At 36.4% G+C, this 26643-nt stretch overlaps 13 protein-coding genes across 13 annotated transcripts; 7 read left to right on the forward strand and 6 right to left on the reverse strand.

Annotated features, from left to right (window-relative positions):
• Nucleotides 1–220: 220 nt before the first annotated feature.
• On the reverse strand, nt 221–903 carry C9374_000828 (uncharacterized protein; the record flags this gene model as incomplete). The annotated part of the gene is made up of 2 exons (XM_044698338.1): nt 221–693; nt 747–903. 2 exons carry the CDS (start codon nt 901–903, stop codon nt 221–223), a joined length of 630 nt encoding a protein of 209 aa, XP_044551970.1.
• Nucleotides 904–1358: 455 nt separating this feature from the next.
• On the reverse strand, nt 1359–1925 carry C9374_000829 (uncharacterized protein; the record flags this gene model as incomplete). The annotated part of the gene is made up of 1 exon (XM_044698349.1): nt 1359–1925. One exon carries the CDS (start codon nt 1923–1925, stop codon nt 1359–1361), a length of 567 nt encoding a protein of 188 aa, XP_044551971.1.
• A 260-nt stretch (nt 1926–2185) lies between these two features.
• C9374_000830 (uncharacterized protein) lies at nt 2186–3250 on the reverse strand (the record flags this gene model as incomplete). The annotated part of the gene is made up of 1 exon (XM_044698361.1): nt 2186–3250. The coding sequence occupies one exon, from the start codon at nt 3248–3250 to the stop codon at nt 2186–2188; it is 1065 nt and encodes a 354-aa protein (XP_044551972.1).
• A 41-nt stretch (nt 3251–3291) lies between these two features.
• On the reverse strand, nt 3292–4512 carry C9374_000831 (uncharacterized protein; the record flags this gene model as incomplete). Its single annotated transcript, XM_044698372.1, has 1 exon — nt 3292–4512. One exon carries the CDS (start codon nt 4510–4512, stop codon nt 3292–3294), a length of 1221 nt encoding a protein of 406 aa, XP_044551973.1.
• A 204-nt stretch (nt 4513–4716) lies between these two features.
• Nucleotides 4717–5556, forward strand: C9374_000832 (uncharacterized protein; the record flags this gene model as incomplete). The annotated part of the gene is made up of 1 exon (XM_044698383.1): nt 4717–5556. One exon carries the CDS (start codon nt 4717–4719, stop codon nt 5554–5556), a length of 840 nt encoding a protein of 279 aa, XP_044551974.1.
• Nucleotides 5557–5583: 27 nt separating this feature from the next.
• Nucleotides 5584–8283, reverse strand: C9374_000833 (uncharacterized protein; the record flags this gene model as incomplete). The annotated part of the gene is made up of 4 exons (XM_044698394.1): nt 5584–5973; nt 6040–6835; nt 6909–7605; nt 7656–8283. The coding sequence occupies 4 exons, from the start codon at nt 8281–8283 to the stop codon at nt 5584–5586; spliced, it is 2511 nt and encodes an 836-aa protein (XP_044551975.1).
• An 866-nt stretch (nt 8284–9149) lies between these two features.
• C9374_000834 (uncharacterized protein) lies at nt 9150–11236 on the forward strand (the record flags this gene model as incomplete). The annotated part of the gene is made up of 3 exons (XM_044698405.1): nt 9150–10564; nt 10615–10947; nt 10996–11236. The coding sequence occupies 3 exons, from the start codon at nt 9150–9152 to the stop codon at nt 11234–11236; spliced, it is 1989 nt and encodes a 662-aa protein (XP_044551976.1).
• A 43-nt stretch (nt 11237–11279) lies between these two features.
• C9374_000835 (uncharacterized protein) lies at nt 11280–12932 on the forward strand (the record flags this gene model as incomplete). The annotated part of the gene is made up of 1 exon (XM_044698416.1): nt 11280–12932. The coding sequence occupies one exon, from the start codon at nt 11280–11282 to the stop codon at nt 12930–12932; it is 1653 nt and encodes a 550-aa protein (XP_044551977.1).
• Nucleotides 12933–13044: 112 nt separating this feature from the next.
• Nucleotides 13045–15506, forward strand: C9374_000836 (uncharacterized protein; the record flags this gene model as incomplete). Its single annotated transcript, XM_044698427.1, has 3 exons — nt 13045–13687; nt 13754–14197; nt 14287–15506. The coding sequence occupies 3 exons, from the start codon at nt 13045–13047 to the stop codon at nt 15504–15506; spliced, it is 2307 nt and encodes a 768-aa protein (XP_044551978.1).
• Nucleotides 15507–15838: 332 nt separating this feature from the next.
• Nucleotides 15839–18154, forward strand: C9374_000837 (uncharacterized protein; the record flags this gene model as incomplete). Its single annotated transcript, XM_044698438.1, has 1 exon — nt 15839–18154. One exon carries the CDS (start codon nt 15839–15841, stop codon nt 18152–18154), a length of 2316 nt encoding a protein of 771 aa, XP_044551979.1.
• A 449-nt stretch (nt 18155–18603) lies between these two features.
• Nucleotides 18604–19296, reverse strand: C9374_000838 (uncharacterized protein; the record flags this gene model as incomplete). The annotated part of the gene is made up of 1 exon (XM_044698449.1): nt 18604–19296. One exon carries the CDS (start codon nt 19294–19296, stop codon nt 18604–18606), a length of 693 nt encoding a protein of 230 aa, XP_044551980.1.
• Nucleotides 19297–19729: 433 nt separating this feature from the next.
• Nucleotides 19730–20380, forward strand: C9374_000839 (uncharacterized protein; the record flags this gene model as incomplete). The annotated part of the gene is made up of 1 exon (XM_044698460.1): nt 19730–20380. One exon carries the CDS (start codon nt 19730–19732, stop codon nt 20378–20380), a length of 651 nt encoding a protein of 216 aa, XP_044551981.1.
• An 821-nt stretch (nt 20381–21201) lies between these two features.
• On the forward strand, nt 21202–26081 carry C9374_000840 (uncharacterized protein; the record flags this gene model as incomplete). Its single annotated transcript, XM_044698472.1, has 6 exons — nt 21202–21810; nt 21864–23442; nt 23496–23914; nt 23977–24261; nt 24350–25157; nt 25210–26081. 6 exons carry the CDS (start codon nt 21202–21204, stop codon nt 26079–26081), a joined length of 4572 nt encoding a protein of 1523 aa, XP_044551982.1.
• Nucleotides 26082–26643: the final 562 nt, after the last annotated feature.

A 26643-nucleotide genomic window follows, 5' to 3' on the forward strand; every position in this document is an offset into this window, starting at 1 on the left:
ATTCGTTGTATCAGAATTGAAATGTTCAAAATGCATTCGAAATGTAGAGAGAACCGATGAATCTCCTAATTCATTCTCATTCCTTAATAATGAAGAAGGAATCCATGCATTGGACGTATGACGATCATCATAACAGTGTTTCGTAATATTCATCACATAGCGAGAACACATGAGAGTATTTCTTTCATTCATCGTTTCAAATGCACTCTTCATACTAAAGTCATAACATCCTGAAATGAGAATGATGGAAGATGGTTGGATATTGTTTGGGATCTGAAGCCAATTTCAGTAAAAACCATGCAGCCAATGCAGCACCAAATGAATCTCCCATGACCACTATTTGTTCTGGTCTAAATACAGGGAGTGATCTTTCTTGTGAATTTACATGGAGATTCTCTGAAATTAACCATAAATACGCTTGCAGGACATCATGAATTTGATCTTCAAGATTGGAGGCATAGTGAGATGAATTTTTACGTTCGTGCTCTTCGAGACCCATTAATCGATAATTCACTGATAACATGTGCGTGAGAGGAGTGTGTCGATTGGAACAAGAGATTGCAACATTCTCATGTTTTGAAAATTCTTGAAATTGTTCCAAATATACATGTTCTGCAATAGAAGAGGCTTGCCATCCATCTTGTTGACCACCGTAACCTCCTCCACCATGAATGAGAAGCAGAATTTTCTCATCTTTGAAAGGTACACTTGCTTTCCATGTTGGTGGTCTTTTAAATTTCACATACAATGCATTTCGTATGGAAGGTAAATATTCCAGTCGTTCAATAATGCATCATTTCGTTTGGAGGTGATTGGAGGAGCCATCGATCGAATTGAATCTCTGACTTCGATGGCATTCTTGTAGTGATGATTGGCAATTCCGAATCGGAGAATGTTGAACATTGTTTTTGCTTCGAGTGACACTTCATTCCAATGTTTAGAGTAGATACCCATAAGAGAGCTCTCTGGATTCCCTTCTTTCATTCCCAACAGGAGTTTCGGAGGAGTATGACATGGAAAAAAAGTCTCAGAAAAAACACTTCGAATGTGTAATGGGTGTGAATGTAGGAGAGTGCAATGCTGAACAACAAGAAGAGAAGAGCTACAAGTATTACAAAAGAAAGGCGCATCTTGTTATTGTGGGATGAATTTTTTATGGTTGACCATTTTGATTGTGTTGAGAGCAATTCGTATTTTGATCTAATTGATTAGGTTGAAATCTTGCTTCACAACCCAAATGATTTGTCTGATTATGATGGTTCATGCTCCAATTTCCGCAATAAACTCCATATCGTCATGGTCAAGATATTGACTTGACAGTTATCACTTATTGGAGGTCAGAGCGTTACAACAAGAGCTCAAAAATAAAGAGAAGATTTTGTCGATTGATTCATGAACAGTCCGCAATTTTTCAATTCTTCTTCGGCTGCCTCAAATAACAGATGTGAAGTTAGCACTTTGTTTTCATCTTTGCTTTCCATAACAGCCCTGGAACAAGCTCTGAATATACAATTTTCAATGTTGCTTCCACTGAATTCTGAATATCGTTCAGATAGCTCGTCATAATCTGTTTCTGAAATGGATTTTGGGACTCGTTGAGGAATTAGATTTCTCCATAATTGTTTCCTTTCATTGGCAGAAGGATTCGAAAATTCCAAAACAAATTTAAATCTTCTAATCAGTGAGCTATCAAGAGATGACAATGACGAAGCAATCATGATTACTGTTCCATCAAAGTGTTCCAAATGATTTAAAATGATTCTTACAGACTTATCCAATTGAGAACCATGAGAGTCTGAATCTGAAGCACACTCCAAGACCAATAATGCTCCTGTATCTTTACATTCCTTAAATAGGGTTTCAATATTTTTAGTTGTGTTGAAACTGTACTTGGTCATTAATTCATTGATATCTATAACCTTCATTGGTTGACCAATTTCGTAGCTAATTACTTCTGAGGCCAACGACTTTCCCACACCTGATGGGCCTACAATGAGAACAGTGGTTCCCTGTTTTTTAACAATCGAGTTCTCGAAACCCCATTGATTGAATAAAATTTTTCTAGATTTTTCGAAGGTGATCACTTGCTTCACTCGATTCTTTAAACTCTCAGGAATTATTAAATCCGAGAGACCTCGTTTTGGAATAATTTTACGTTCAAAATCATTCAATTTTAAGTATCCTTTCAGTTGAAATTGGCATGCTTTGTGAAGATCAGCATGGCATATAACTGGTTTTGTGCATCTCTTGCAACTGCAAAAGATAAAGCAGTAAGAATTGCATTCTTGATAAGTCCTCCTGTAATTTCAAAATCCAGTGATAATTGATCAAAGTCTACATCTTCAGCAAGTTGAGCACGGGAAGGAATGTGTTTTCTCCAAATCTGTTTTCGCAATAATGAATCTGGTGATTTAAATTCTACAGCAAGAGTAATTCTACGGTACATTGCTTCATCAAGTTCGTATTGTCGGTTTGTTGCTAAAACAATAAGGCCATCGAATTTCTCAATTTCTGTTAATAGGGCAGTGACATCAGAATTTGATTTTTTACGAGATTCAAAGAACTGATCACATTCATCGAAAAATAGCAAAGCATCGTTGATTTTTGCTTCACGAAAGACGTACTTGAGAATATCTCCCTTTTGTTCTGACATGTTTGAAAAGTTAACAAGTAGCATCTTCTTTCCAATGTAGTTAGCAAGCGCATTCGATGTTAAGGTTTTACCAGTTCCTGAAGCTCCATAAAACAGCATGACAATTGAATTGCCGTAGGTGATGATATCTTCAAATCCTAATTGTTTTCTGACCTTTTTGAATTTTTCGAAATTGGATACTGTGTCAACAATTAATTGCTTTTGTGTGTCTGGTAAAATCACATTTTCCAGCTTGACTTTGGGATAGAATAAATGAGATCCTTCCACAACATGAGAAAATTCCAAATCAAGGCCACACAAGTAGTCCAACATTCTTCTATCAATATCAACCGAGCATTCCATCAAGTCGTCGCTCAGCTTGTCTGAAAGGCGTATCATGCAGTCTGAAATAAGCTTTGATTGTTTGTAAAAATAGGATCTATGAGAAATTCTGCTTTGTAAGTCGTCACACAACACCCATAAAATGTAACCAACATTAAAGCTCGTATTGTAATGAATACGATGTGATGAATTTGCAGCCATTATGACTTCCAAGCAGATGATAGAACTTGTGCACATGATGAGAACCCATTTTTCAAAATCATCAAGTCCTCTCATTTGTGCAAGCTTTTCTAACCTTGGAACGATTGTTGTTTGTTTCATTCTCTTCTCACATTTTCCCAATAATAGTCTACATTTGCTCTGAGCTCACGGATCACGCTTTCTTGGCTTCTGGTCCGAGAAACTTTGTACGTATCATCATTCTCTTCTGTGATTTTTTCAATCTCTGCATTTCTTAAGCGGATTTTAGCACATATATATTGAAACCTGTCATCCAAGTATTCAATGTCATCAGCGTAGGGTGCTAGAAAATCTTCTTCATTCTTGTTGGTTTGGATTTCCTTAGTGGGGTTGGTATTGTCACTTTTTTTGTCCTTTTGCATAAATTCATAAACATCAAACTCGCTGTCATCACCTATTTCTGCTTGTAATTTCTTGAGTTCATCGTCTACTTCATTGTCATCAATTTCAATCTCTTCACTTTCATTATCTACATCACTTGAGGGAGACTTTGGATGTGTGGTAATACCTGGCAACACAAAACTTTCTTCTTCCAACAAAATTTCAGATAATTTGGTTTTGTCAATTTTTAAAAACTCTTCAGCCGTTAATGTGATTCCAACAAGAGCGTTGATGCATTCTGTTGGCATCTTTACACAATAGGAAGAAATAGTGTCCTTATAACTTGAGTCTATAACAACAAGTCCTTGTTGAATGTGAAGACGATCTTGTCCCATAAATTTAAGAGCTTCTTTTGTGTTCATGTTGGCAGCACGTGTCATGGCTGATACAGTCATGGAAGCAGATGCTCCATGATCGATGATTGATTCTAAAAGACTACTTGACTGACAAACCATAACATACGCAAACGCCATGAATTCTTTGTTTGAAAGCTCTAATTGATCGCAAAGTCTAATAATTCTCGGAACGTTCTCCGAAGTAGTGGAGCCTAAATATTCTTTTGAATGATAAAGTTCATACTTGTGTTGAATCATGTCATATATGAAATGTTTTGCTCTGTCAAATTCCTTTAGAATTGAATGCATTCGAAGGGTTGAATCTTTATCCTCCTTCTCCACCATAGCAGTAAGTACTGTTGATTGCATACGAGAGCACACTGCTTCTGCTTGCAACAGGACTATAAAATAATATTCCAATAATTGAAACAGCTCTAAATTTAATGCTCGGAAATCTTTGTGTGTATTCTCATGATGATCATTATGTAATAATTTTTGATCACATTTGTCATTAAATCCGTGTTCAAATAAAAAATCTGAAATTTGCTTTGGAAAATACAAGCCAACGAACTGCAAGGACATTTTTTTGTTGAAATAAATTGGAATCTTTCTGTGCTTAACCTTGCAGGCAACAACAACAAAGTGCCTGGTTCATTGGATAAAGATCGTATGATTAAAACAAATTTTCAAACCGCCCCGGTCAAGAAATATTTCAAATGGATAAAACGTTAAAAACCAAACAGCAATCCTTAACCGCCATTTTTATTACAGGCTTTTACAAAAAAAATGAGCAGCTTTTCAACACCAAAGAAGCCTGGAATGCCATCTTCGACAGCTTCATTGTACAGCTCTTCTTCCGCATCAAGTGTAACAGGTGCTTCACCATCCACGCAAGGGGTACAACCTTCATCATCACCTGGAAGTGGAAATGTAAATACATTGCTCACCGGGATTGATTTCAAAGCTATTGAAGATATGGATCCATCTCTAGCTGAAGGACATCGAGTGATATTTGATAAGGAAATACCCATTGAATTACGTACACAAGATCAGAATGAATCTGAATCCGATCTTGGGACTCTTGAGGCCATCAGAGTTAAAATTTTAATTCTTGAGGGAGAGGTAGAAGACGATGCTTCTGTAAAGTTGGAATTGACCTCTGAGGCAGATCTGTTCTTCCATTTTACACATTCGATGGGAAGAAGAGACTTTTTAGCCTTACAACAATCTCAAAAATTAATGGTAGATTTTCCAAACTACCCAAAGATGCTCAGCAAAATGTTAAATGCTTGCATCAAAGAGCCAGAATCTTTTCTTTGTATTTTGATCATGGAAAGAGATGGAAAGGGGCACTTGAATTTTGTGCAAAACATGGAATATAAATTTGTAGAACTGTTGAGTTTGGAAATCCAAGAAAGTCCTGAACACATTATTCGACAACATATTTCATTTAGATACAATAGCATGAGGTCTAGAGTCGCAATATTGAATGCCAGATTACAAGAAGTCTCAACCATTATCAAAATGAAAAATCCATCTCTACTGCTTCACTTAACTCGCACAGTTGCAGGTACAACACAACCTAATACAACCTCACCAAGTGCCGGATCTCAGAAAAAGAAATAACTAGGAGCTGACAATAAAATATGGCCACTACTCAATATTTTCTACAAGAGCCAATAACTGTTCAGGTGTGGATGGCCTTGCTTGTGGATCCAATTGTAGAGTCATGCACACAAAATCTAACAGCTCTTCGCTGTAAATATCTTTAAGCTCATTGCATACATGGTTCACATAATTTGGATCCTTCTCTAATTCTTCTCTCACGTTAACCGTTCGTTGTGTAAGAATTTCCAATACAATGGCTCCCAAAGACCATATATCGGATGAAGCACTATAACCTTCTCCTTTGCATTGTTCTGGAGACATGTAATTGATGGTTCCAACAGAGGCATCTTTGGTCGATTTTACCAAACAACTCAATCCAAAATCTCCCAATCTGAGTTCTTCTCGTTCTAAATCGTTGAAAAAAATGTTTTCAGGCTGAATATAATGTTAATCATCATCATCATTCAAGCGTGTCATGATGTGTATGAACAAAAAACCTACCTTCAAATCCCTGTGAAGATATCCTTTGGAGTGAATGAAAACTAGAGCAATAGTTAACTTTTTCAACCATTTTACAATCTGTGTTTGACTCACATAGGTGGTTATGCCCTTCTTTTTAAATCGATCCAAATACATTCTCATGTCACCTCCTTTGCAAAATTCTAAAATGATACAAAGAACATATTCTTGCTTTCCTGATAAATTTTGTTTGTCGTCACCTTCAATATTATCTGCAACAATTGTTGATTCTTTTTGTTCCACGAAAAAGTCGTGAATTGAGTTGATATACTCATGGCGTAATGAATAGAGAGATTTGATTTCATTGAAATTCTGATTCAGCTCTTGAATGGTTTTCATTTTGATTCTCTTCATGACATAAAACTTTTTGTCAGATACAGCATCTTTTTCTGCCACAATATAGGTGAAAGCTTGACCACCTTTTCCAATTTGTTTCTTGATAGAATACTTTTCACTGTAGTCGTTTCCTTTTCCTTCTTCAATGTTATCTTGCAGAGCACTATTCACTCTTTCTTCTTCCTCTGGAGTTAATTTTGGATTTGAAATATTTTTATGATAGGGTTTTGGAGGTCCAATATCATATGCTTCTGAAACGCTGTTTAAAAATGGTGACGGAGGAGGTGGAGGTGGAACCAATTGTTTCAAAATTGAAAAGAATGAATTGAGTGGACGTCTTTTTGGTTGTTTCTTTGCAGGCATTGTATTTGCTCGATTACCTGCATGTTTGGATAGTGAGGCATTGCTTGCAAATTCTCCAATATTAATCGTTCGTTTTTCACTGGAAAGTAGTATATAAAATGTGTGTGTGTAAAAGAATTTTCACAAGATCATACCAAAAAAAAAAAACATACTCGACTAGAATTCTAATATTGTCATTCTTTGCAGATGGTCGATTCATGTCATTTGCTGGTCTCAATAATGGTTCCAACCCATCTTCAAAAATGTACTTGATGTCTTCCTTGTCTAGTGCACAAGTTTCGTACATGTGAATCGCTTTTTGTGAAGGAAGTTCACTTTTTACAATATTGTGCAACAATCGTCCAATGAATTTCAAACTCTTTTCATATTGTTTTGTGTCACTGTTATTATCATTCGTTGAAGAACTGTAATTGACAGTAGAGAGTGCTGTAAATGCTGATATTGTCATTCCTTGATTGGTTTTAAACTCTGGAAAGAGAGATGAAATGCATTTTCCTTTTTCTTCAATTTTTTCTTTAAAGGCGTCCGATTTGTTGAGCACTATTAAAAATTCTGTGTTCTTCAAACTTCGCATATTCATTTCTTGACATAGATTTTTCAGCTCGTCAATGGAATCTTGCATCTTGTTTTTGTCTTTTTGATCGGTAGAATACATGTCAAAATCGGAAAGAGAAACCACATAAATGATTGCATTGGGATTGGCATCGAGAAGAGCATTCCACTTTCTTCGCTCACATCTTTCTCCGCCAGTATCGTACAATTTGATCACGCTTGATTTGTTAATTTTAATATCTACAGAGGTGATGCCTGTGGTCACACATCTCATTTTCAAGTAATCATCTTCAGTCGCTTTTTTGAACATGAAAAGTGAACATCTTTTGCTCAACTTCAATACTTACGCTTGTAGTCCTCTCTAAAAATTCTATTAATATTCTTCATAAAGTAAATGATATTTTCATGAACATGAAATCCAAAATCATTGGCATTGTAAAATAGATTTCTCAGCGATTGATTTTTCCATAACACTTTGATGTCTTCTTTCAATACCTTTAATCCTCCTTCATAGTCTGTTTCCCAAGATCTTTCATTCATCGTCTTTGTGGAAATGTCATTAATTTTGTTTACAATTTTTTCTTCGGTTTTGCTCCATTCTGTGAAAAAAAGATTTGCTATAGAAGCTCTTTTCCGTGGTTGAGCTTGAATGACAGGCATTACAGAATCCAATGTCAACGAGGCATCACTATTTCTTCTTCGTTGCAAAGAACCTTTTCTCTCAAGTTCATTATTTTCTTTCACATTGAGATTCAATAATAATCCATGTCTCATGGCTGCAACAATTCCACTTCCTCCAATCAAATCATCATCAATGATATCAGGTAAACTTTCACTGGATGCCGAGTTGCTAGTCGTCGTCGTCGTCGTCGTATTCGTGGAATACTTTTTTTCACAAATTTCCATCAAATGATCGGAAAGTCTTCTACCATGTCTCGATTGTTGTTTTTTTTGGAGTATTTCATGATTTTCCATTTGTAAAGTTATTGTTGTTGTAACGTTGTGGATAAATTCAATGCTGATTGTGTTGGCAAACTTTGAGAAATATTTAATGCTGGGGTTGACATCATGATGAGTGTATTCGAATCTGTGCCATTGCTACTAGTACTCGAGAGTAGACTTTTGTCATCCATGGATCCATGATAGTTCATTCCATCTGATGAAAAGAGAGTTCCTCCTCCTTCCGACAATGGCGTTGATATTATGTTGTGTTGTTGCTGTTGCTGTTGCTGTTGTTGTTGTTGATGGATAAAATTCAATGCTCGTTTGACATGATTGATCACATCGTATCGAAGTGTTTTCTTGATCAATACTCGATTCTCTTGTGATAAATGAAAATTACTGAATTGAATATTTCCGTACATGGATCGACATGATTTAAATATTGTACTTTTTCCAGAGTCTGAACATCCTAACAAGACAATGACAGGTTGTTGATTTTCGGAATTTGCAGATGATGTGTTGTTGTTGAATTGAACACATGATTTACTTTTTCGGAAGGAATTGTGGTTGTGGTAGTGGTGATGGGTTTATGAGGAAGAAAACTTGTTGGGGAATTGGGTACAAGTCGTGTTGTTGAACCATGGTTGTCGGTAGAGGTACCACCTGGTGCACTGGGTCGGCGAGGTTGCTCGTTTGGCAGGGCAGAGGTGGCGTTGGCTCTCATTTTTTGAATGTTGAGCTGTCGCTTGTCAATTTATTTGCCAAAAGCTGTTTTAGTGAGAGAATGCGAAGATAACTTTGCATTGATAATGCAAGAAATTATTGGGAAATAGCACAAATTGTTGCCGGTCTTTGTGATGACAAGTGACAGCAATTCACTACAATAATTTTCAAATAAAATGTCCTCGTTCAATACAACAACACCCAAGACGAATTACCCGGGTGCTGTCACACCAAACTCAAAACAACATGACCTTGTACGCCTCTCTTACAGCGCTCAAACTCTTTCATCTCCTCATACCATTAATCTAAGCCATAGTTTCAATGACATTTACAACAACAAATTGGCATCTCAACAAATACCAGCGGAACACAATGAATCGGAACCATTACAACAACATCCTTCTTTTATTAGAACCCCAAAAATCATCAATAATTCCAACGTTGGTTCTAACCATGAGATCAATCTCAACAACAATTATTTATTTAATATTCCTCAATACCCATTCAACAACCATTGCAGCCCTAACACACAATTCCTCACGAGTCGGGGATTTCTTCATGATGAAGATGAGGACGAGCTTCCGAAAAATTATTCTTGGACGAAGAATTGTGTATCTCCTTCAGACTCGAGGTCAAGAGCCTCAAAAGAAAATATTTCAAAACCGTTGGAATTCTCGAGTCGTGAAGCGATCGTTGAACCGTATCAAGGCTTAACAAGCAGCAGTTTATCAGCGCCACAACAGCCTCCTCCCCCCTATTCAGAGTTACCCGATTACTCCTTCCATTACACATACATTCAACCCAACTCAATTACCAAGTCTTCAGAAATGCAAATCAATTGTAGGGCATTGAGACAAAGCAACTTGGATCAAGGTTCTTCCAGATTACTGAGCAACAATTCTCCACGCAATGAAGGAATTACTTTCGAATACGTTCCATTGAACGGAGTTGATGTTGAACAGGATCACTCATTCTCAACGCCCAAACAACAAATTGCCTTTCATGAAGAATTTGTTCAAAATTCTCAAGACAACCAAATACCAAAATTGGCCAAGGAAAAGAATTTAGATCCTCCTCCTCCTTACGAAGAGATCCATCAGCCCTTTACTCAAGCTTCCATTCATGTGTTCGATCCAATAACAAAATCAAGAAACGTGTCCTCTCCAAACACTCCTTCTTCGAAACTTGAACACAGCCAAACTCCTTCAATCATGAATTCTATACAATCAACGACAGATTTCGAAAAGACGGATCAACCTCGAATGCCTGTAATCGTAGACCCGGTCCAGGCCAACGTACAATCTCCTGGAGAGTTACAACAGCATAATGACTTCAAAGCTATTGATATTTCGAATCCTCTGAAAAGCGAACCTCAAATAGCCTCTTTCGTTGAGAATGTCGCTGAACTATCGGTGGAGCAACAAATTGAATATCACACACAAAAACTAAGAGAGCTACAACAAGTGGCTAAGAAAACGACATTAACAGAAAGGAACAGAATACTTCATTTGACCCATTATTTACTCTCTCTTTTTGAAATATTAATCACCATTACAATTATTAATTTTGCAGTTGCTTCATTTTGGAGAGGGTATGTAAAATTGATTCGTATCTGAATTTATAACGAAATGCATGTTAAAGAACATGGGTTTTAATAGAAACCTACGTAGTTTTCAACGAAACATCTCCCATAAGTAGTACTCAAATATCGTGGTTCTATCTAGCATGTGGAATAGCAATCTCGTTTTTTGTTCACATCAGTGGATTGATTACCAAACAATCAAACCTCACACATAAATTGGAAGAGGTATGGCTTAGATGTATTGGAAAAAATCAAGACTCCAAGAAATCCTCAACATGCTCCAAATTTATGAACCTTTTGCTTTTGGGCTTGCTGTGGATTATGGAAAAAGTCTTTGTTTATGTTGCAGGGCTTGGATGTGTGTTCTCTTGGGTTGGAGTTTTCAATATTTGGTAAGTAACTGATCTAATTTCATCAGCTCAATAACAGCGAAATCACAGGGACAAGTATGTTTCTCCGTTTGTAGACATCTCTTCACGAGCTCCATCAGGTTGGATCGCTCATGGCACCGGCTTAGGAATGCTGTTGTTGCTAACAAGCCTAAGATCCATTTTAACAGCTCCAGTGTTATCTCAGATGGATCGAAACATGTCATTTGTTGGGTTTCTTTCATCACGATGGGATTTAATAACTGCTAATCTCTTTCCTGATAAATCTCATAAGAAAAGGGTGGCTGTGTAATCAACAAGAAGGGATTAAACATTATAAAAATCGAGCACAAAAAATGTTTTCCATTTCGAGGTCGGACAAAACGTTACGAAGTCTGCTGATGGAGGCTGAAGAAGAGCAGTTGTTTGTTCCTAATAACACCAATAATGATCAATCATCATCTTCATCGCAGCATGAAGGAAGAAATCCAACCCGAAAATATGTAGAGTATAAAACCAGAGCTCGCAAAAATCTCAACCATGACAACAGCAATTCATCATCATCAACCAAACGAAATTGCGAAACAAATTCATCATCGATTAAAATTGCACAAAAGCATCGGCTGAGAAGCAATACCATGCTTCTTGCATCATCTCCATACGGAAGCAACACGCTTCAACAAAATTCAAACTCCGATATTCAGAATTCTGCTGCGAGCAACACGAATGAAAATCTCAATTTTGCAAGTGTCAGTACCAATGAAGATGGAAGAGGATTTTCGATCAATGCAATGTCTTCAGTTGTGAGCAGTATCCAAAAGCCTCAAGATCACAAAAATGTTAAAATACCACCATCGTCATCATCATTACAGCACCAACAGCAAGAAATTCACTCTATAGCCACAAGTGTTGTTTCTGGAATGTCAAGAAGCAACAGCGTGTACAGTAACAACAGCAGCAATACGTCAACAATAGCTACAAAACATGTAGAAAAACAAGAATCGGTTCCGCAAATTTCTAACGAAATTGAGGAGGAAGAAGATCAAAGTAATACTAATTTGATTCATCTCGAACGAATGGCCAATTTAGAAAATTTATTATCGCTTCAAAATGGACAGCCTCCTGAACGATTTCAAATGGGAATATTTGGTAGAAATGCAGCATTGATGACAATATTATTTGTGTTGCGCTTAAAAACAAAATGGGCTGAAGTGTGGAACAGTTTCAAGTCTACAAATTCTGTAAAAATTGATCCCACGATGGATAGCTTAATAACTACAAGACCAGTTTTACTTCATGAAGAAAACAATTCATTTCATTTAATCTCTGTGGAATGGATCGACATGTCCATATCACATAATCAGAATAGAATGCCAGATATTGAAGGGCTTGTATTTTTAATAGATATTTCTGACTGGATTGAAGCTGATGATCTTTTCTCTCCACAACTTGTAAAATCTCTCGAAGAACAATTTAAGATTGCATCGGATGCTATCAATGGAATTACCAAGGAACTGTTTAAAAAGCAAAAAGGGCTGCAACAATCATTCGAAGAGCCAGTCACTTTTTTGTGCTATTTCAACGAGTCATTGTATCATTTACGAGACAAGGAATTGTCAAACACTGAGTCAGAATCTTCACAAAATGATACCATTGAAAATATGGTAACCATGTCAGAAAACTATTTTGAAACAGACCGTGAAGAATCGGAAATGTCTGCATGTATAAGAGACACTATTGAACATTTAATTGATGAACACATAGCAATACCACTAGATAATTATCAAATCTTCATTCAGGATACAGACCTTGATACAGAAGCGGAAGATGATCTCTCCCTTCCCAGAATGATCGAGCATACTTTCACATTCTTGGCAACAAGAGCTCTTCACAACAAAGAGACAGCCAAAAATAGAAAACAAAAGAAATTCATCAATCTATCGAGCTCTTTGCCCTCCCTATTTGCGTCTAGTAGAGAAGAGGACGACAAACCTTCACGATATCTGTAGTTGGAGCAGCTTGCAAAAAGTGGTAATCTCCATTCAAAAAATTTTGAAAGAGCGCAGCATCAGATTTTGCAATTTCAGAATTCCCAACACACAGAAACAAGCCACAAAAAAAATGATCCCACAACAACCTTCAAGTAGTCAACAACAGAAGAAGAAGTCATTGTCCTCCTCGAGATCGTCTCAAGCATCAGTTAGAACCACCACTTCAGATCGGTTGAGTGCTCCTTCTTCTTCTTCATCAGCACAACTGTATACAGAAGCAGAAAGCAGCAGTAGCAACACCAATGTGTCCAAGAAGAGATCGTTCCAAGATTTCAATGATGAACCACCCACCAGAGGCCAGATTATTCGTCCATCAGCAGCCACACAACAATCTCGTACTAGATCACGTATTCAATTGACCCAAGAAGAACAACAAGAGGTTGAGAAGATTAAACATCTCATACAAAAGAATGATCATGCAGCGTTGGCCGAATACCACAAAAAGTTCTTACGTGGTGAGATCTCTGGTGTTGTCGTGTTGGAGAGCAAGCTTGCTTATTATATTAGACTTGTACGATATTTGAGCGCTCAACAAAGGGAGATCAAGGAAAGAAAGAAAAGAAAAGAAGAAGCATCTGAAGATGAGGTGGATATCATCTACAAGTTTAACACAGAAGGATCTCTCAAAATCCCTCCGTATGCCATGAAGCATCAATCTGCATGTGCCAGTTTTGGTGTGAAGATGTTGGAACAAGGGCAATCATTCTTGATTGGTAAGTTGATCACACACTTCTTGGACGTTTCAATGATACATGTTGCGAATTCTGTTATGTGAATAGCACATCAAATGGGCTTGGGCAAAACTTTGACAACCTTGATCACTCTTTACAACTATAACCGAACGGACAGTATCAAGAATAACGGCGTTACCTTATCGTATCTTGTGTTGGTTCCCAAATCAAATTTGATGCACTTTAAGGAGGAATATGATAATCATTTCTTCAATCAAGACGAACCATTTATTTCCAACATTTATGTGATTGCTAGCAAAGAGGATGAAGCAAAAATTGCAGAATACTCCACAACTGGAGGGATGATTATCATGACTCACAACAGATGTGCACGAGTGTTGGGCGATGAAGAAAAACAAGGCCATGCGAACATCCTTAAAAAACATACAAAAATTTTGATTATTGACGAGGCCCATGTCATCAAGAACCCTGATTCTGAAAAATTCAAACTCTTCTCCCAAATTGACACCAAGAGAAGAATATTAATGACAGGTATGTATGAATTGATGTACAATTGAACAATAGAATACTTACTATCCATATCGAACATGTATTATCCATCAATGAAACAATTCATGCAGGAACACCTTTTCAGAACAATATGAACGAAATATTTACCCTCGTCAAATTTATTGATCCCAACAATACAAATATTAGATGGATTCAATTATATTTCAAAGAACAATTTGTTGATAAAATCAAAAACGAACCACATAGCAAGTACTCACAAATGAGAATCAACCTTTTCAACCATTATTTCAATAAGTGTATTCATAGAAAAGTTGAGGCTCAGGAGCTCGACGATATTGAATCCAAAAAATCAGATATTATTATCGAGTACAAACTCTCTAAAACCGAGCAAAGAATTTACGATGAAATTAAGCGTCTTGCAAAACTTTATTCCAAATCCTTCTTCGCTTCTTACTTTTATGAGAGATTGTGCCTTGACTGCGTGGCATATATATGTGATAAGGAGGTGCGAACAATCGCACAAGCAAGAATTGAAGCAAGATTGGCAGACATTGACGAAGATGATGAAGATGATGCAAATAATAACGAGAACTTGTTCTGTAACGACGTCAAGAAATTTGTAACGAGCTTCAAAAAACCATTGGAACAAACACGTTTGAAAGTGTTGCGTGCTTTGGTTAACGAGATAATTAGAACCAAACAACAGGTTGTCATCTTTACTGGATTAATCTGTTATGAAAAGGATATTATGGCATACCTACGCAAGGACAACCCCATCGTTAATATTGATACATTTTCAGGAAAGCTGAAGATTGAAGAAAGAAAACAAGTATTGAGGCGTTTTAGGTCTGGTGAAATTAACACATTACTTGTTTCAAAGAATTCAGGAGGATTTGGAATTGATTTAACCAATGCCAACAATGTAATCCTCTATCAATTAGATTTCAACTATTATAAGGATGATCAATGTATCTGTAGATTGCTCAGAAAAGGGCAAAACAATGACGTTCGTGTTTTTAGAATGGTCTGCGAGAATTCCATTGACCAAAGACTTTTGGAATTGCAAACCAACAAGCAAATCATTTTCAACAACTTATTAGACAAGAAGTACACTGACCCTTCAACGTTGGGTAAGGGTGTCATTGACCCAACTCTTTGTACTCAAGTATTTAATAGAACGACACTCCCAACTAGCATTAAGAACTTGGTGACAAGATTCCAAAGTTTCAAGCCTGTTAAGTCATCAACCGCAAAGTTTTCCAGAGAAGAATTCCAAAGACACTTGAAAGAATTTGAAGACACCTACAAGCTCAGTGCAAACCAAAACTAACAATCGATAATAATATGTATTCCACTTCAATAGATGAGTAAATTTACTCAAAATATATTATTGTTTGTCAGTTCGATAAGCACATGTATTCTCGAATTGAATATATGATTATTTCACCGGTGTGAATTAAATCTCAGATCGTTGAAATGGCAAATTTTCCATCAAGATCCATGCACGTCTACTTCTCGTACAATTTTGCTTCCTCGCTAATAAGGAACGTTCTAATGAAACTTCAAAAAAAATCGAGCGAAGAACCTGGTTGAAGAAAAACAAAGGAGCCTCTCTCATTCTCATTGAGTACGTCATTTGTTGTAGTCGACTGGAGGAATATCATGGAGGATACACAACATTTAGTGCTAGAAGAACACTCGATGGATGGTGCAATGGAAGAGTTTTTTTCCTCATTGCTCATGAATGCAGCAAACGGTAATCATCATCCAATTCTCGGAATGAGTAATTTTCTAGAAAGAAATCTAACAAGTAGTAATAACGACAATTTCCATCATTCCGATGACCCAACGACAGAAACTCTGGTACAACATCAAATTAACCAGCCCTCGCAAGGCTTGTTCTCTGACTTTTTAAAGTTTTTTTATAATACCAAATCGAGTCAGGTGTTCGAAAGTGTAAAGTCTCAAGAGGACTCGAATGAAACATCAATTTTTAATACAGAACACCGAAGAATGAGAAGAAAAATTTATGAGAAAGTGAAAAAGGAGATGCTCAATTTGAGACAAGGAGGTGACAATCAACAATCGTCTAACACTTTGAAAGAAATAATCATTCCTAAAAAAAGAGAAATGTACAAAATCATGGATACCATGTTTGCAAGACCTCATCCCATTAGTCTTAAAATGGTCACTTATGGATTTAAGAAATTATGGGCTACACGATTTAGAGATATTGTGGAGTGTGGAATGGCTGCTACAATGAAAACTGTGAAAGAGAAGTATCCACATCATCCTGTGATTTATGTTCCAAATCATAGAAGCTACATGGACTTTTTACTATTAAGCTATTTTTGTGTTTGCTGTAAAATTTATCCTTTACCCAATATAATAGCAGGAGAGGACTTCTTACAAATGATGCTCGTTAGTGATGTCATGAGACAATGTGGAGCTCTTTTTATGAAGAGACAATTTAACGACCAACCAGTGTATAAGGCAATATTTAATGAGTATGTCACAACTTTACTTGAAGAAGGAAATTATTTAGAGTTTTTCGTAGAAGGTACAAGATCAAGGAATGGAAAAACTCATCATCCAAAATTTGGAATTCTCAACATCATTCTGGATGCTTTCTTAAAGAAGCGAGTAGACAACGTCATATTTGTTCCAGTTTATTTCAGCTATGAATATATGGTAGAATCGAATTCACATGTGAGAGAAATGTTAGGGGAAACAAAAGCCAAAGAAACAACTATTAACATGTTTTCAAGCATGATGCAATTAATGTCAGAGAATTTTGGAGATGTTGCAGGTAAAATAGGGGAGCCAATTAGTTTGAAAGATTTTTATAACAGTCCTGAAAATGCAAATGTGAAAAACAATAGGAGGGATCTCTCCTCTGCACTTGGATTTACCATAACCAAACAATTGAACAATAATTATATTGCAATTACTTCTCATATAGTATCAGCACTTGTCTTGCAAACTGTTGGAGATGTAAGGCTCTGTGATAGAAGATCAAGTATACCTTTAGAAGCTCTCATTGACAACGTTGATTGGCTCTTGAAGGAACTAAAAACTCGAAAAGTACCCATCTATCTCAACAGTAAGGAAACCACTCCTACAAATGTGGTTGAACGATGTTTAACGGTCTTTAAAGGACATGTGGATTTAAGAGGAGACACTGTTTTCATTGGGGAAAATCGTGATTGTTTACTGCTATCCATCTACAAGAACGCTCTTGCATCAGTATTCACAAGAGACTCTATTTTATTATGTGCTCTTCACTCATTCATTGTTGCTGACGTCAATTTTTGTGAACAAAAGGAATTAGAAATTACTGGAATTGATAAGGAAGAGTGGAAGGAGCGAAGCTCTGTTTTGGGTGAATTGATAAGTTTAGAAATTCATCCACAAGATATGCTCGATACAAGTGACAAGTTTGAGAATGCGCTCTCATATTTGAAGGAAAGAGGAATTTTATCAGTGGAAGAAACTTCTATTGCTAATGACAACACCATTTCGACAAGGGTGAATGTGATCATTAAGGATTTAAGATTTCACGAGTTTGTTTGTTCTCTCATTTGGCCATGGATTGATACGTACTCAATGGTCATTGGTTATTGTTGTATGGTGACGACCAGGACTAATACTCATACCTTTCCAACGAATGAATTCGTGAAAAAGGCTCAGCAGTTTTTGGAAGAGCTGCACAAAGAAACGGCAATTCCCTATTACGAAAGTGTTTCGGTATTGACCATAAGAAATGCAGTTTCACGATTTGTAACGTGGAACATTTTGCAAAGAGTGTTCATCAACAATATTCATACCATACAAATAAGATCTCACTATGCCAACCAACCAAACGAGCTTATTGATTGGTGGACCATGGTTTCGCTTTATGGAAAATACAAGCCAAAAGAAAACTTTTTAGATGTTTATGGAGCTGCAGTTCCAAATTACAGGATTTCCAAGCTGTAGGGATCTTTGTCGATCTTCTTGGTATTTAAAACAATAAACAACAATTTAATTTACATTATGTTCAAATCAATTTGTTACAAACAAACTGAGTTGGTGGAACAATTGTTGGGTGGGTTAGGACTACTAGTACTTGGACTTGTCCAAATCGTCAAAGAATGGGTGTTTGAGAGCTTCTTTTGCTGAAATTCTCTTACTTGGTTGATATTCGAGCATTCTGGTCAATAAATCCACACCAGCGTCGTCTAACCTGCTGCAAATAGCTTGCAAGTGATTGCCTTTCCACTTGGGGAACTTGTTATTGAAACTTGCAAAGTTCTTCAATTGGCTAACTCCAGGCCACATCTCTTCGTTTGGTGTTCCCAAAGTTTGGAAGATCTTGAACAACATGTCAATTTCTGAATCTGCAGGGAAGAGAGGAACACCATTCACCAATTCTGCAAAGATACAACCTATGGACCAAATATCAACTGGAGTGGAATATCTTTCGGTCCCAATAAGATTTCTGGAGCTCTGTACCACAAGGTCACAACTTCATGAGTGAGTTTACCACAAGGTAATTGGAATGCACGAGCCAATCCAAAGTCAGCAAGCTTGAGCATCAAATCATTGTCTCTCGTTTTTTGGACAAGGATGTTTTGTGGCTTCAAATCTCTGTGGATAATTCTAGCCGAATGGCAGAAAGCAATTCCTTTCAAAATTTGATAGAGACATGATTTGATCAAACTCATTGGAATTGGTATTCTCTTCTTCTTTTCTCCTTCCATTCTCTTGTATTCGTTCATATACTTCTTTAAATCTAATTCAATAAACTCAAAGACGAGATGTAAATTATCATCTCCGTGAATAACTTCAATAAGATTTACAACATTGGGATGGTGCATCTCTTTCAGTAAAGAAATTTCTCTGATGGAAGTACTTGGGACTCCTTCATCTTCGTGTTCGAGACGAATCTTCTTTAAAGCAACTACAGAGTTGTTGATCAAATCAATGGCTCTATACACAACACCATAGGTACCTTCTCCGAGTTTGTCTTGTCGGTCGTATCTGGCAAGTCCCTTGTAGAGATTTTGATTATTCATGGATTGAATTTGTTGTTGTTGTAATAAATGTGTTTGTGGGTGGAGTGTGAGTGTTGTGCTCATCGTGTGGTATGGGGATTTTATGATTCGAGTGGTTAGAAATTGGAGAGTAGGTGTACTCGGAGGAGATTACTGGTCGTAAATATTTGTCGATCAGTATGGGCGCTTGAAGGGTGATTCAAGTTGTAAATTTTTTTTAATGTTTTTTGATGTAATTTTAAATGTGTAACGGCCGAATTTTTAAATCCACGGCAGAAAAGTTTACAATTTTTAACGTTTTTTTTCAAGATCGATTCCTTTTCAAAGTGTTTGAAAAACTTGCAACATCAAGATGTATTTACTAACAAATGACAATCACCTGCATACTTTCATTCTATCAAAACACCAATAAAAGGACGCACAATTCCAATCATCTTGATCGCTTGAATGTCGCATCATTTCAACGCAGATTTATTACAAATAGCACCAACCGAGTTGACTTTCTCACAAACAAAAAATGTCTCAACAACAATCTCCCGCGGCCAATCTTGCAAATGACCAAAAGACAGTCCTGCGATTCGGACTGTCAAGCATGCTTGTGTTTGGTTTGATTTGGTATCTGTTGTGTTTTCATTCCAATTTTCTCTCCGATATCCTTTTAGTACCTTCATCATCTTCTCCAGATCAAATTGATCTCGCTACAAGATTAGCCTTTGCAAGCAAATGTTTATTTTGTTGCGTGTTAATCTTTCCTATTATTATTCACTCTATTTCTTCCAAAAGATTTGGTAATGAAACCATCAATCCACTTTTATTGGAACAATTATCTCAAAACAATTCTACCAAAATCAGTGATGATTTAAGAAAGAAATTTGAGCATATTCAAATTTGGCAAAGAATATTACAAAATAGCATGGAGCAATTCTTAATGTTTGCTGTGAATATTGTGGTATTGTCACTGTATTTGGAAAGAAGAAATATGAGAGTTTTAATATTTGCGAGTGCTACTTTTATTATTAGTAGAATATTGTTTGCAATTGGATATTTAAAACATTATGCATTGAGAGCTCTTGGTTTCTCTGTTGGAATGATGATGAATGTGATCTTGAGTGTTAGTGTCGGTTATTTACTGATCACACGTGATGTGTTACCATATTTTTCAAATTAAGTCTTATATTTCACAATTTAATTATCAATTTCACACACCACTGGTTGACATTTATAGAACTTGTTCAATATGTAAATGGTGTAATTCTTTCAATGCTAAGATATGCTGTTGCTCCTCTATCATCAATATCGTTGATGAACATTTCCAATTTCGTCATATTTGGCAAACAATCACTCGAAGCAATAAAGCTCCAGAGTTTTTCATATTACATCCATATAGACACAACTTTAAAAGTCCTTCATAACCAATACGATCCACATGAATATTCAGTTCGATGAAGTTGACTTGAATGAAGTCGTATATTTCAACAACAAAGATTTTCCTTTTTTAGGAGAAGTTATACTTTGTAGACCCTCAATCGAAGGGCATCCCATTGTGTCTTGAATTCTCTTGGTTCATGATGCTTTCTATAACTACTGAAAGAAGTAGATGCAAAAAGATCTCTTCGATCAAAAAGCAACGGCAGCTATAGGATTCGAACCTATGCGGGTAAACCCATCAATGGATTGCAGGGTGATTGCTTGGCAGAAATCACTGTTGGACGCCTTGACCACTCGGCCAAACTGCCGTTGCCAACGATTCACAGTTTCAATTTGAGCACTTGGTTGGACAGACGCAACATGGAACTTGCTGGACACGTGTTTTGAAGTTGCATTGTTTTCGTTGATTGGAATTTCATCCGGATCTTTGCTGCAATACTTTGACGATGACTTTGAGTTCAATATTCTGGCTCCATGAAATTTTCCGTTTTAGTGTGTTTCAATCATTTATTTAAAGCGAATGAACTTGTGCACACAATCACAGCATGAAATTATTAAAAAATGGGAGAACTCCTCGTTGTAACTCTCCTTCGATTTCTTAAGAGAGCGATCATCTTCGGATTTGATGCCATCTCCATACTCTTTTATCTTCCTGTCAGCATCTTATTATTCATTCAGAGTAAATTATCGGGATCATTTGGATATAAAGCTAGATATCCTGGTCATCATGGATCACTTCTCTCCTATTATTTGATATTTATTTTCTTTTATTTGGTGACTACTGTTGCCACTCCTTCCATTGTGTTGTATCCATTGTTGATCGTGTATCAAACCTTTGTATGGTACATTAGCAATGAATCAAATACTTTTTGGGTGGCTACTGCCTCAGTAGGAGTTGTATTCATTTGTGCAGTTTCATTGTCTGTTCGAGCGTGTATTTTATTAGACAAATTGGATCGAGTGTTTGATGGAAATCTATTTGAAGATTGGATACAAGTTCAAGTGCATGGTATCTTGTATGTCTTGTCCATTATTGCATTCTTGGTTAATCCAGTGAGATTTGTGGTATTTTTAAAAGATGCAAAAACCAAACTCTGCACCCAATATGTCGATGTGGTTGGAAAACAAGCCAAGAATGCAGTCTATGATTTGATTTGCATTCCTTTTGCTGTAAGTTGAGAGGTTGTTGTTGCTGATCAAACGACAAATAATGTTGTGAAAAGCTTTTAATTTTGGTGACCATGTGGAGAGTTCCAATCATATGGAGATCGAAATGGAATCACAAATTATTTATTGACAATGGTCTCTATGTACTCATGGAAATACCAGTATTCACAATTTGTATTCCCATCAGTCTGCTGGCCTTTTATAGAGTTAAATACTTTATTCAAGAGTTTGCCAAGTTGGACTCTGCAAACAGTGATCGAATGAAGTTCTGTATCAAGCAAGCATCGGAATCCTTAGTTGACATTCCTTTTATTTTGATGGGAAGTATACTCGCTTGTACCATTTATAGATTCATTCCAGTGGTCAAACATTATTTTTCAAAAGACACAGAAAATAAGAAGACACTAAGGCGAGTGATTTTTGAACATTTTTGTTGCTTCCTACTGGACCTTCCTGCAGTGTTGTCATATACTTTAATTTTCATGCTTAGATATCGATTACCGATTGCCATGAAAATTTCTAATAGTCAAAAGGAGTTGGGAAATTTCCTTCATTTCCATCATGCTGTGTTATGGATGGCATATGAAACCCTTCTGGATATTGTACATATTATTCTATGTACACCAGTATTTGTCACCCTTTGGAGAGCCTCACATTTATATTCAGCCATCTTTATTGATGTCTTTTATACACCAGAATTTTTTGAAAATCAAGAAGATGAAGACAATATGAAGAAGATGAATCTTGTCGAGTACGAAATATTCAAAAAGAGGAGAGCTATTGCCAGAGATATTCTCAAAAATTGGATCATTGATGTTGTCTTCATCATACTGGGATTATTATCTGTGTGGAGAATTCCAAGAATAATTCTTCACTTCATGACCATCATTACGAATGAAGAAAAAGCTGGCTCCATGAGAAATAAGGCCATGGAAGAATTTATTCAATCCATTCTCGATGTATTGGCCCTCACAGGTCTATGCATCGTTCTGATTCCCACTCTGTACAGACTTCCCACTCTAATTACAAGACTAAGATCCAAAGAGGGCAAACTTTATCAATTCATTATATTTTCAGAAATTGTGGAAACCTTTAAAGATCTTCCTTTCATTGTGATGGGTCTACTCTCGATGTGGAGAATTCCTATAATTTTGCTCAAGATTTGGCTACTCCATCCTCAAGAATATGACACTTCTGAGAAACGAAGAAATTTGGCAAAGGAACAATTCATTGATGCCATGTTAGACCTTCCATTTGTCATTTCGTTCATACTCATGGTACTTTCCATTATGCACATTTTCACACTTTACATGCTCACTCGAAAATACTTTAAATTCAAGAAAGAGGAAACCGACATCTCCAAGAAGAGAGAATTGTTCACCTTCTTCAGAGGCAAAATTTTAAAACAATTATACTTATTACCTTTACAGATCCCACTCATTCTTTGCACCTATTTAGTTACGTTCACATTCTACAGAATTCCAATCACAATCACAACCATGAAGAAAATTCCTGGACAGAAGGAACCAAAGAAACTTGCAGCCAAAGTTATTGTCTCTCAAGCTCTTAGTATTCCGTTGGATATCATCACATTACTCTTTTCGACCATCATCATGTGCACGTATTATAGAAGTGGTGAGTTGAGGAATGTATTCAAGACACATTCACTCTTTCCATCGACCTTTGAGATCAGAGAAGCCATTCAAGCTCACCGATTGATTGCTCTAATATTTTGGGATCTCATCAAAGATATCCTTTACTGGTATTGCTTGTAATATCATCCATTACGGTTTGGAGAATTAGACACATCCTTAGAGCATTACAAAATGAGAAAGACTACAAAAAGCGACTCGTGTTACTTGGAGCAAATGCTTTATTAACACTTGGAGATGTTCCATGTGCCATTTGTGCACTCTTGGTTTTGTTCAGTTGGAGAGCTAAGAGAATGGTTTCGATCATTCATGGAGCGTATGTGGCAGGAAAACTTGCTCAAGTTCACTTTTCCATATTTTTAGAATTTTATGAATATGTGTTGGATTTAATTCACATCATGTTAGTACCGTTATTGTTGTGGAGAATACCTCTATTAATTAGAAATGTCATGAAGGTATGTGTGTTTTCAATTGTTTGAAAATTGATGAATTTCATATATCTGAAAATTCCATCTAGATGGAATCCATTCCTGAAATGAGAAAAGAAGTTTTAGAGCATTTGAAACAAATTATTTTGGATGTTCCATTCATACTATGTACCATTATTGTGTCTCTCTCAATTTACAGAAATATTGAAATTTATCATTTTCTCACGAAAAAGAAGAACAAAAAACCATATCGAGAATTTATTGTCATACAACTCATTCAGCTCTTGTATGATATTCCATTAGTGGTCGTGGCAACAGCTACCTGCATTGTCATTCCATATCGAGTATATCACTTGGTGAAATATCTATTTTTCGTAAGTTGAATAATTTTCATATGTGTGTGTGTGTGTGTGTGTGTGAACTCAACAACCATTGGTTCAATCATTGTGAAACCATGTACAGTATCCTTTTAAGAAGGATCGCGACAATGAAAGAAGAAGAGAGCTTCGAGTGTTGATTGCCAAGACGCTCGTGGACTTGCTCACTCTTATTTTTGGTTTTGGTGTGTTGCTGTTGTGTTGGAGAATTCCCTTCTTTGTTCACAAATATCTCACTGGAACACCCATCAAGAGATCTCTTTGGGTTGAATTCAGAGCTGGAGTACTGGATGTGTGCTCCTTATTCATGCTTGCCATTAATTTGGTACTATTTTACCAATTTCCATACACTGTTCAAAGACTTTATTACTTTACCATCACGTGCTGTAAACATCTTTTCAAATATTTACCAGAATTATGGAAAAAGGTTAAAACTCCAAAGCCTGCACAAAACTCCACTCCTAAAGTTATTCCATCAGATAATGGTGAAATTCTACCACAAGACATGCTTTTTGAGATTCTGACATTCCTTCCTCCAGAAGATAATGCGCAAAGTTTTGATCGTGTTTGTAAACATTGGCATGAACAAGCAAGACAAGATTCAGTCTTGTGGAAATTGTATCTTGATGCAGATAGTTTAGGACAATTCATTGAGCAAGATATGTCCAAGAAATATGGTTCTAAGAATAGGAATGCGAACTATTACGGTTATCCTTACAACAGCTACCCAAGAAATTCAACTCTGAACGAAAAGTACTACAATGCTATCGGTACTTACAGGAATGAGGATTTTTCACACATTTTCGCAAAAGCATTTTCAAGCGAATCTGAGAACAGAAACCAATATGTGAAACGATATTTATCCATCAAAGAGAGATATTTGTCCAAACAATGTAAGTATTGCTTTCACTTTTATAACAAAGAAGTCATTTTGACTCTTCATAGATTCTCTGCAAGATGCCTTAGAAGATGACTATCGACTTGGATTTCATGAAATTGTTTTTAAAGAGTTTGCTCATACCATCACTCATCTCTACAAAATCTTCCTAGTCCGTTATAAGATTATTGGTACATTACTCTTCCCATTGCATTTCGTCATTAGAAAGGCGCATGGAAGGCAGTTCAATACGTATGACTGGGATCGTGCAGAGGAATATATTTTTGACGTGCTCGCAGAATGTTATATTTTTATACATGACGTTCTGGTCTTTGTAGTAATGACTATTCTTGATATTTTCCCATTCATGGGCTACAGGTGGTGGGGACAACAAAATGTTGAACTTTACAACTACCACAGTTACAAAGGATGGAATTATTTCAAATTAGTTTGCCTCTCTTTTGCTTCCATCATAGCAACCTTAATTTGTGTCATTATTGCATTTGCTATTACTTTCAGTCCATTCGTTTTCAATGTTAGAAGTTGGTTATTTTGGTCAATCATGTCCATTGGAAAGACATCAGAGCTGACGCAAGCGATACTGAGCTTTTTGAAATTCAATTCAATAGCCTCATGGCTATTATTACCTCAAACCATTGCTTTAGGCATACAAGACTACATTATTGGCTTTGTTTTCTACCTGTTGGGATTTATTCTAAATGCCGAATCTGGATTTTTATACTGGGTCAATGTGGTTCTGTTTGTATTGCTGTGGGCATTTATCATATTCTGGTTCTATGTCTTCACTGGCCCCATTTTGGAATGCCGACCATATTTCAGAGCAAATTATGCGATGCGTATCATTGTGGATTTATATGCAGAATTACTGAAAGTCCAAGCCTCTTTTTGTAAAAATCAGTTGGGATTCTTGGCCAATTAGTGATCATTCCAATTACTTTGGGTTGGATAGGATGGCCTCTCATTATTTGTTTCTATTTCAGATATATTTACATCATGATTCCTGGAGCGTTGTTGAGCGTGTTCTTTGTATTTTTAGCTTACTCGACCCTTAAGAACATCAGTTAATTTTCCAACCATGAAAGAAAACTCTTTTTCTGAGACTTGCTTGATTGAGGAAATTTCAAAAAATTTTAGGCAATAATAGAACTTGTTTGAGACAAGCTGGCAATACAAGCGCACTTCGATTCACATTCATAATATTTTCTCCATAATTTATTGTAAGTCTTATTTCATCCAACTTCCATCTTGAGGGACCTGCGGTTTGCTGGGTCACTATGCTTTTTTGATCGCAATTTTTTCATGAAAAAAATCTGCAGCAAAACAACTGTCTCTCGTGTATCTCCTTTCCTCATCATCATCATTGGAAATTGTCGTTGTTTTCAACGAACTGAATTGATACTAGAGTTATAACAACTTCTCAATTACTCAATTTTTAAATCATTCGTTTATTTTAGAAGGAGAACCTTTTTGCTGTTATTACT

The sequence above is a fragment of the Naegleria lovaniensis genome (assembly GCF_003324165.1).
Source record: "Naegleria lovaniensis strain ATCC 30569 chromosome Unknown tig011, whole genome shotgun sequence".
NCBI lineage: Eukaryota > Heterolobosea > Eutetramitea > Acrasida > Naegleriidae > Naegleria > Naegleria lovaniensis.